At 45.9% G+C, this 9332-nt stretch overlaps 1 protein-coding gene across 1 annotated transcript in view; it reads left to right on the top strand.

Annotated features, from left to right (window-relative positions):
• LOC107118712 (interferon-induced GTP-binding protein Mx-like) overlaps window positions 1-4287 on the top strand; it is a 6553-nt gene extending 2266 nt beyond the window's left edge. Inside the window, exons 2-4 of the mRNA XM_015421066.1 lie at window positions 106-229; window positions 3276-3468; window positions 4053-4287. Of these exons, the coding sequence (XP_015276552.1) occupies window positions 170-229; window positions 3276-3468; window positions 4053-4165 (366 nt within the window). The 5' untranslated portion in view covers window positions 106-169 and the 3' untranslated portion in view covers window positions 4166-4287. The remainder of the gene's footprint in view (window positions 1-105; window positions 230-3275; window positions 3469-4052) is intronic.
• Window positions 4288-9332: the final 5045 nt, after the last annotated feature.

Here is a 9332-nt window from a genome sequence, read left to right on the forward strand (position 1 = left end):
CAGCAGTGGCTTGCTCTAACCAAAGAGACTGCTCCCAGTGTCTCTCAGAAAACAGCATGCAAATGGAAATAACACAAATACACCTTTGATATATATATTTTTTAGGTTTCTTGTGGACTGACATACTGATTTCAATTGTCGGAAAATATTTTGATGCCTAGAGAGCAAAATGTCCATCAGTAATGTAAAGGAAATTGGCAGGTCTCCACGGAAGCAAAACAGCAGTCAGGTACTGGCATATAGCACATCCAAAATTATACTGGAAGTTGCCAAAATGTATACTTGGAAATGTACAAAAATACTTCTTTAAAATGAAATTATTTTTAAATTATATAGTCCTTAATATCATGACCCAGGATTTGATAGGGACAGGTATGATCTTAGGTAAAGCTGTGATATTAATATGCAAGCTGTCAGATTTAAAGGGGAGCAAGCCATTTCAGCGATCTTTTTCTCTCCCCCTTGCTTGGAAGGGTGAAGAAAGAGGATTGCTAAAATGGTGACCCCGGGAGGGAAGGGTTTTAAACTTTAGAACCCTTCCCTTCCCCTGGGGAGTCACGCAGCAGCTGCAGCCTGACTCCAGGAGGGGAGGGGAGAAGAGGGTTCTAAAGCCTCACTCCCTGAGTCAGCAGGATTCAGGGAGTGAGATTCTCCATTATACCGTATGGGAACGGTCCCTATGGGTTATAATGGAACTGGATATATTCAGGTTTCCTGAATATTAACCTGAATACCACCACAATACTGATGCTGATATTCGGGGATACCAAATACTTTTGGGGCCAAAAAGCCCAAATCTGAATTTGGCTGAATTTTTTTTGCACACCCCTAGTACTCATATTCAATAGGGACCACGGTGGCTCAAAGGTTAAGATGCTGAGCTGCAGACTGGAAGGTCTGTAGCTCGGCAGTTTGAGACTCTAGTGCCATGTGACGGAGTGAGCTCCTGTCTCTGGCCCCAACTTTTGCTAACCTAGCAGTTCAAAAGCAAGACATTGCAAGTAGATAAATAGGTACTGCTTTGGTGGGAAGGTAACAGCATTCCATGTGCCTCGGCATTTAGTCATGCCGGCCACATGACCACGGAGAAGTGTTCGGACAGTGCTGGCTCTTTGGCTTGAAAACGGAGAAGAGCGCTGCCCCCTAGAGTCAGATTTTGCTGGCTTTTGAGCAAGGGAAACCTTTAGTACTCATATTCAGGCAATCATGTAGGTAGGCTCCAGGACCAGTGTGGTCATTCCTGTTGCCCATGTACATGTGCTAAATCAGTGTGCATAAACTGCATAAGTCATTGTTTGAATATTAAACATTTTAAATAAATAGTAAAATAAATAGTGACACCAATAGCAGAAGCCCTGAAAATTAATATGAGAGGGAGGCGGGAGGCAGTAAAACCACATGTTCCTGCACTATGGCCCTCATATGGTGGTGCCCCATGTGGCTGCTATTGCCTTTTCAAAAAGCTGGGGAGGTCTGAAACAATTCAAGGGAACTGGTATTTGCCCTGCTGTAGAAATATTCATGTACTGTACACTTAGCCTTGCATTTGCCCTAATTCCTTTCCCTTTGTGTGGTTTGACTGGGGCACTTTCAGTTGTTTGCTCAGGGTCAAACTACCCGTTATCATGTGGGTTCCCTCAACTTTGACTGAGACAGTCAGGTGTGAGGGACCTCATCTCCCAAGTTTGTGGGGCCCTGATTTGGATCAGGACCATGATGTTGAGAGACAGGTGTTAATGCTCCTGCATAGCTTTCAACCCCCCCAGTACAATTTCTTCAACCTTAAGTGCCCTATTGGAATGATGCATGTGTAGCCCATCTCCCCCGGGGCCATTTCCGGTCTGGAAAGGGGTATGTGGGAGAAGGCTGAAACCCCTTTTCCAGTTTAGCAGTCCTGTTCCAAACTGGGGGCCATGTACTTGGGAAATGAGATTGCTCTCAACTGATGTTGACTGTTTCAGTCAAAGTCATGTTGGAGAACACAAACACTAAACATTACAAATTGTAAAGTGTAGTTTGAACTTCATACTCACATGCCCTCTCTGGTGTAAAACAGTTTAACATATGAATCAATCCATACTGTGATGGATATGCACGTTTCAGTTCATCCAGAGTCTTTTTATATCAACTGTTTTCACAATGCAGAACCACCCCAGGCAACCAGTAATCAGCATGAACATCAAACCAATGTCTTTATTTTGATTGTTGGGTTTTTTTGGGGGGGGGTTGCTAATGTTGAATGGGCCTGTGAGGTTCTAGATTAATGACAGCTTGTTAACTCCATGTTTTATTGAAGCAAAATGTTATTACTACGCTTAGCAATTAAGAATAAAATTCAAGATGTAATATAGGTTCCAGTCACATGGGCAGGAAACTGCGGGGGGGGGGGTGTGGCTGTTAGCCCCGGGGCTAAAAACCGTGCGGTTGCTCGAGCAGACCTACCTTTCGAGGTCCCGTGGAGGTCCCGTGGTAGGGGGGAGGTGCCGATCACTCCACAGTCCTGCGGTGCGGCAAAGAAGCGGGGCGCAGGGCAAACGTGTTGGTTGTTTTTTTAAAAAGCGCAATTATGCGCATGCTCCCTTGTGTGCGTGTGCGCATCCGTGGAGACTTTGAAAAAAACCCTTTTTCCAAGGGGACATGGGTGGGCGCTGGAACTACCTCCGGAAACGCGATCAGATGCCCGCCCTTGCCCCGTGGTTTCAGGAAACTAGTACCTCCGAGGTACTAGTTTTTTACTGCGCGTCTTCGGCGGGAAGCCTTGGTTGCGCCACGGAAGCCCAACGCTTCCCAGATGTGCCGGTGAGATTGCGCCCGGAAACTCCGCCTATCTTCCGTCCCTCTAGCGTGGCCAATGTTCCGTGTGACTGGGGCCATAATTTGGAATTGTAGGTTTAAATGCAGTTCTTTGTTTTAGGGACAAGAAAAACACTCTATATTGGCTGTAAAATTCACCTCCATGCTTGAAAGGAGATGGATGGGGGGTCTAAGGACTGGATTCTCACAAATTAGGGCACATCAATCTCCAGTTCTAACATTTATTACCTATGTTGTCCCTGCCCCCAGTTGAACTGAAACAGAAGATAACCAGGAACTAAGCTTGTCATTCTTTTGATATACCTGTCACAAACCACTCCTATATATACAACTATGTTACGTAATTCCATTTCATCGTCTGATGAAGTGTGCATGCACGCGAAAGCTCACACCTTGAATAAAACTTTGTTGGTCTTAAAGGTGCCACTGGACTCCTAACTTTGTTCCTTCTGGTTTTCCAGAAAAAAGTAATTACTTTGTGCAGCCAGTATGAGGAGATGGTTCGGCCATGTATTGACCTAATTGATTCTCTGAGGGCCTTTGGAGTGGAAAAAGACTTGGCCTTGCCAGCAATTGCTGTGATTGGAGACCAGAGCTCTGGGAAAAGCTCAGTGCTTGAGGCATTGTCTGGAGTTGCTCTTCCTAGAGGCAATGGTGAGAATTCCTTCTCAGCTTTTCATCTGTGAAATGTCTAATGTTTCTATGAGTCAAAAAAATGCAGTACTGTTCAGTCATTATAAGTTGTGGAGTATTCCATAGATATAACCACATTTCCTTTGGATATTTCATCTTTGAGTACCAATCAAAGAGGCCACGATGGCTCAGAGGTTAAGACACTGAGCTGCAGACTAGAAGGACTGTAGCTCGGCAGTTCGAGACCCGAGTGTGCCACATGACGGAGTGAGCGCCCGTCTCTGGCCCTAGCTCCTGCCAACCTAGCAGTTTAAAAGCAAGAAATTGCAAGTAGATAAATAGGTACCACTTTGGTGGGAAGGTAACAACATTCCATGTGCCTCGGTGTTTAGTCATGCTGGCCACATGACCACAGAAATTTCTTCGGACAGCGCTGGCTCTTCGGCTTGGAAACAGAGATGAGCACCACCCCCTAGAGTTGGATTCTACTAACTTTTGAGCAAGGGAAACCTTTACTTTTACCTTTACAGAGGAGAAAGCAAAGAAATATTTTTCTTTCATTTTTTCCTACAACACTTAAATGTTGCCTGTTTTCAACTTTATAGGTATTGTTACTAGATGTCCATTAGAGCTCAAGCTGAAGAAACTGCAGACCACAACATGGAATGGGAAAATTGTGTACAAGGACACAGAACAAGAACTGACTAGCCCATCATAGGTGGAAGAGGCAATAATAAGAGGTGGTTATGACTGATACCTACTTCATATATTAGATTTCCACCTTGTGAGAAGTTATATTGAAGCCAAAACAAGCACAAAAAATGGTTATAGTCCCCCACTCCCATGCACTTGAAGCTGTATTTTTCTTTCTGTTCACAATATCTGTGTCTGGCTATTTCACTGAAGCAGTCTGGTATAAAAAGATATCAGGTTAGAACGGATAAAAGGAAGTACTTCTTCACCCAAAGAGTGATTAACACTTGGAATTCACTGTCACAGGAAGTGGTGGCGGCTACAAACATGGATGGCTTCAAAAGGGAATTAGATAAGCATATGGAGCAGAGGTCCATCAGTGGCTATTAGCCACAAGGTATAGATAGGGACTCTGGGGCAAGTGATGCTCTGTCATCTTGGGGCTTGGGGGGGTCAACAGTGGGAGGGCTTCTAATGTCCTGGCCCCACTGGTGGATCTCCTGATGGCACTGGTATTTCTGGCCACTGTGTGATACAGAGTGTTGGACTGGATGGGCCTTTGGCCTGATCCAACATTGGCATCTCTTATGTTCTTATATAGAGATGTGTGCTAGTTGCCCACAGAACAATACAATAACAAAAGAGACTAGATTAAAGCCATAACATCATTTAGTGTCTGGTCATTTACTTTTCTGTTACTCTACTTGGGCAAGGTCTCCTCACTTATTTTCAAGCATGCTGCTGCCGCCAAAGTCAAATGGAGGTGCTCAAGAAGTGAGGCATAGTCTGTGTCCATTTGACATTGGCGGTGGAAGCAGCATGCTTGAACATAAGTGAGGAGACCTTGCCCAAGTAGATTAACAGAGAAGGTAACATTGAATGTGAGATTCCTATATAGGATTTGTTCCTGAGGAAAGACCAGAGGTCTGAAACACTTAGATATCCGGAATAAGTGTTGAAAGAGAGGTTGAATTTGGACCAGACTGCTTTTGAGAATACAAGATTGTTAGAAGGGTATAGACTGAGAGAGTCTGGAGCAGACTGCTATGTGAAATTTTATTGAGCTTTGTATTTTTTCTATGACGGAATAAGTGGTTATTTTTCTTTACCAGACACTAAAAGATGTTATGGCTTTAATCTAGTCTCTTTTGTTACTGTATTGTTCTGTGGTCATCAAGCACACACCTGTATATTTTTTCATACCAGACTGTTTTGGGATTGTGTGTTATTGTGGATTATTTCACTGATGCAGCCTAATAGCACAGTTTAGGGCTATCTTGTCAGAGCGTGAAACCTATGTAGGATTGGCCATGGTTAGTATTTGGATGGGAGACCACCAAGGAAGACTGGGGTTACTATACAGAGGAAGGCACTGGCAAACCATCTCTTTTCATATATTGCCTGGAAAACCCCATGGCCCTGGTGTCACCATGAGTTGGTTGCAAGTTGGTGGCACACAATTATTTCACTGTATACCATGCATTATAATCAAGTGTCACAATTAGTGGTCTCTCTGTCCTGTGTCTCATAAGGAACATCATCCTGGTTAGCACTTGCGTTGTGACTTCCCTGCACAAGTGAACAGAAAAAGTGAAGCAACCGTGCCTAACTGCATCACCAGCAAGCTATCTTCCAGGGGTTTACTTATCTGCAGCCTCACCATACATTCTAGAATTTTATCCACTCACCAAAAATAATGGAGAATCTTCAGTTTTGGGGGGAGGGATGGGCATGCTGTTAACTCGCTGAATTGTATTTAAAATGTGACAGAAGTGACTACTCAAAATCAGTAATGAGACAAGTCTGGGATCAGTGTAAATGTAATAATCCTGGTCTATTAATCATAGTTAATGTCCTCATTTGCTCCTTTCTCCTCTCTCGTTTGCAAATTTTGCTGCCCTCCCATAGCTTACTTCAGCAGAGCTATAGCATTATGGTTCCATCCCCATATCACTGGATGTTGTACATCATAGTGCCATAGCAGTCATTCAGAACTCAGCTTTCTGGTACAGACAATTAGGAATTATTGCTGCAATGTAGTGACAGTGCAGTATCCAGTGATGTATGGTTGCACCCTAGATTTATATTTGCTCTGCTGCTTACCATGGTTAATGTTAATCAAAATCGACTTTGTAATCACAGTTGGAAGAGAGTTTGGAAAGTGGTTCCATAGCAGTCTTAATTAACATTAACTCTGATTAGTGCTGTCTCAAAAGTAGTGTCTGGTACTAGCCATAGTTAATGTTAATCAGAACTGAGTTTGCAAAATCACTTCCAACTATGATTACGAAGAGGTTCCACAGCACCTCTGGCTAACATTAACCACGGTTAGTGCCATTTCAAAAAAAATGTGTCTATGCTATGGTTAAAACCAATCATGGAAGGCAGGGAACAGGGAGTATGCAAGTCCACAGCATGCTCCATGGTTAGGAGATCAGAAAGTGGTCCTGAACATTATGAAATTTCTTATGGTTTAAAAATGGAAATGTGGACATGCAGTTTTATATGAACCAGTGACTTGGAACAACACCAGTTCTTCCACAAGCACTAGGATTTCTGCTGTTTGGGCATGGCTTTCTAGACTCTCCCCTCCCATAGCAGCCCAGAACATGCCCCCAAATCCTGTTCCTAGGGGTTCCCTCTCCCCCAGAAACAAGATTTCAGGAGGTGATTCAGGCTGACATAGGGATGACTAAGAGAGTCATGAATGATCTGTGGGTGGAAGCTCTTGTACCCACAGAAGAACTTCAGTGGACCCAAGCCAGTGCTCTCACATGGGTGTGTACACAGCCAACCTAGTTCCCTCTTGAGAAAGAGAGAGAGACTCAAAAAGTGCCATAAGAATTAGGATAGCTGAATGAATATTACAGCACTCTTCTGCAGGTATCAATTCAGTTCACACAAGCAGATCCTCTGAATCAACATGTCTGCTCCTTCCAAATTCCTGAAGTGATTTTATAGAACATCTCTCATATGTAAACCATGCCTATGTTCTATTGATATGACTGAGACAAGCAATGCTGGCTTTCATCTATAAGTTCCAATTTAGTGGGCCTCTTAAGGTGCACTGAAAGGTTTGTATGCTTGCTTTTTTAAAAAAGTATTCTCCTTATATATTATATTGCAATTTTTAAAAGAGCTGCCCTGAGCTTAGAAAAATAATTTTGCAATTGGAATATTTTGGAGTTGTGCAATGCCAGCTGCCAGGCTTTACTTTACAGAAACCAGGGTTTAGAAGGCACAGCAATATTGTTGTGACAGCCAAGTAACCTCCAAAATAGCCAACAAGAGGTCAGTGGGCATTCGTTTCTTAAAGCTACAGGTGTTGTTTCTATAATTGGCAGGGGTCATCCCCAATTTCTCATTTCTTTTAAAAAAGATTTTACATCTTGAAAACCTGGGACTTCCATCAGATTTGTACAGCAATTCCTCCTGTCTATTCCTGGCACCATTTTGCAGATATGTTGATTCACACTCTATGGCCCAGTATGAAATTAGATATATGAAAGAAGGGGGACTCACGGTACTCACGGGGGGGAGTATTCCCCACAGTTCCCAGCCTCCAGAAGCAGGACATCTGCAGGAGAAGGAAGCGGCAGCAGGTGAGCCCAGCAGGCGGACCCATGAGGCTCACCAAGCCTTCTCCCTCCTCCCCCCCGGCAGCGGTGGTGAGGCCTGAGGCCCGCCAAGCCTTCTCCTGCCCCCTCCCTGGCGGTGGCGAGGAGTCCCTGAAGCCTGCCAAGCTTTCTCCTGCCCCCCTCCCCGGCAGCGGCAAAGAGCCCTCAAGCCTACTAATCCTTCTCCCATCCCCCTCCCTGGCGGCGGCAAGAAGCCCGCCAAGCTTTCTCCTGCCCCCTTCCCCAGTGGCGGCAGAGAGAAGCCCAGAGGTCCGCCAAGCCTTCTCCCTCCTCCCCCTTGCACTGGCAGCAGTGAGGCATGAGTGACTCACAGACACCAGCCCGCCAAGGCTTCTCCCCCTCCCCCACAGCGGCAGTGAGACAGTTGCCAGGGTGATCTCTGCCCACGCGCAGGGAATGCTCTTGTACTTTTGGGAGGATTTAAATATCCCCCATATATTTTTCAACTTTTTAGATTTTTCTGCACACCTGGAGACTGCTCCAAGTAATGCAGGGAAATCTCTCTACCCCTCAAGTGCCCCCGATGTGCGGATTTAGATATCTGCACGGAGGGGGCAACTTGGCTATTAGCTATATAGACAAGAAGTGGGACCCACGATACGGAGGGGAGGAGTATTCCCCACAGCTCCTGGCCTGCAGAAGCAGGAGGAGCCCTGCAGCAGGAGGAATCGGCAGCAGGTGAGCTCAGCAGGAGGGCCCACCAGGCCCGCCAAGCCTTTGCCCTCCTCCCCCGGCACTGACGGTGAGGTCTGAGTGGCTCACAGCCGCCAGCCCACCAAGCTTTCTCCCTCACCCCCCTCCCCAGCGGTGAGGCCTGAGTGGCCCACAGCCACCGGCCACCAATCCTTCTCCCGCACCCCCCTCCCTGGTGGCAGCAAAACAGTTTCCAGGGCGTTCTCTGCACATTCGCAGGGAACACTTCTTCACTTTTGGGGGGATTTAAGTATCCCCTGTATAGTTTTTTAAACTTTTCAGATTTTTCTGCACACCTGGGGACTGCCCCAAGTGTGAAGGAAAATCTCTCTGCCCCCTAAGTGCCCCCAATGTGTGGATTTAGATATCTGCACAGAGGGGGCCTCTTGGCTGTTAGTATATAGACAAGAGGCGGGACCCGCGATACTCGCGGGGGGGCAGCTGCACGCAGAGCAGGCGGAGGAGGAAGCAGCAACAGCAGGTAAGCTTCCCCCTCATCCCGCCGATTCCTCCCCGTCTCTTCCACCACCACCCCGGCTCAGGTGTCATGCTTTTTCATTTTGGGCTCTCTCCCCCCCACCCATGAGCTGCTGTTATTTCTTCTCTCTCCATGTCTCTGTGTATTTTCCCCCATGTCTTATGTGACCAATTTTATTCCATTTCAGAATGGCAAGAGATGGTCAGAGGTGTTTTGCCATTGCCTGCATCTCCATAGAGACTGCAGACTTCCTTGGTGATCTCCCAAGAACTAAATAGGGTTGACCATGCTTAGCTTCCTCGAGTGGGTCAGACTGGCCCATCAAGGGCAGGGTATCCCTGACTACTGAAATACATTATTAAGGCCAAGGGATATGGAAGACA

Source organism: Gekko japonicus, unplaced genomic scaffold, assembly GCF_001447785.1.
Source record: "Gekko japonicus isolate JY-2015 unplaced genomic scaffold, Gekko_japonicus_V1.1 scaffold7657, whole genome shotgun sequence".
NCBI lineage: Eukaryota > Metazoa > Chordata > Lepidosauria > Squamata > Gekkonidae > Gekko > Gekko japonicus.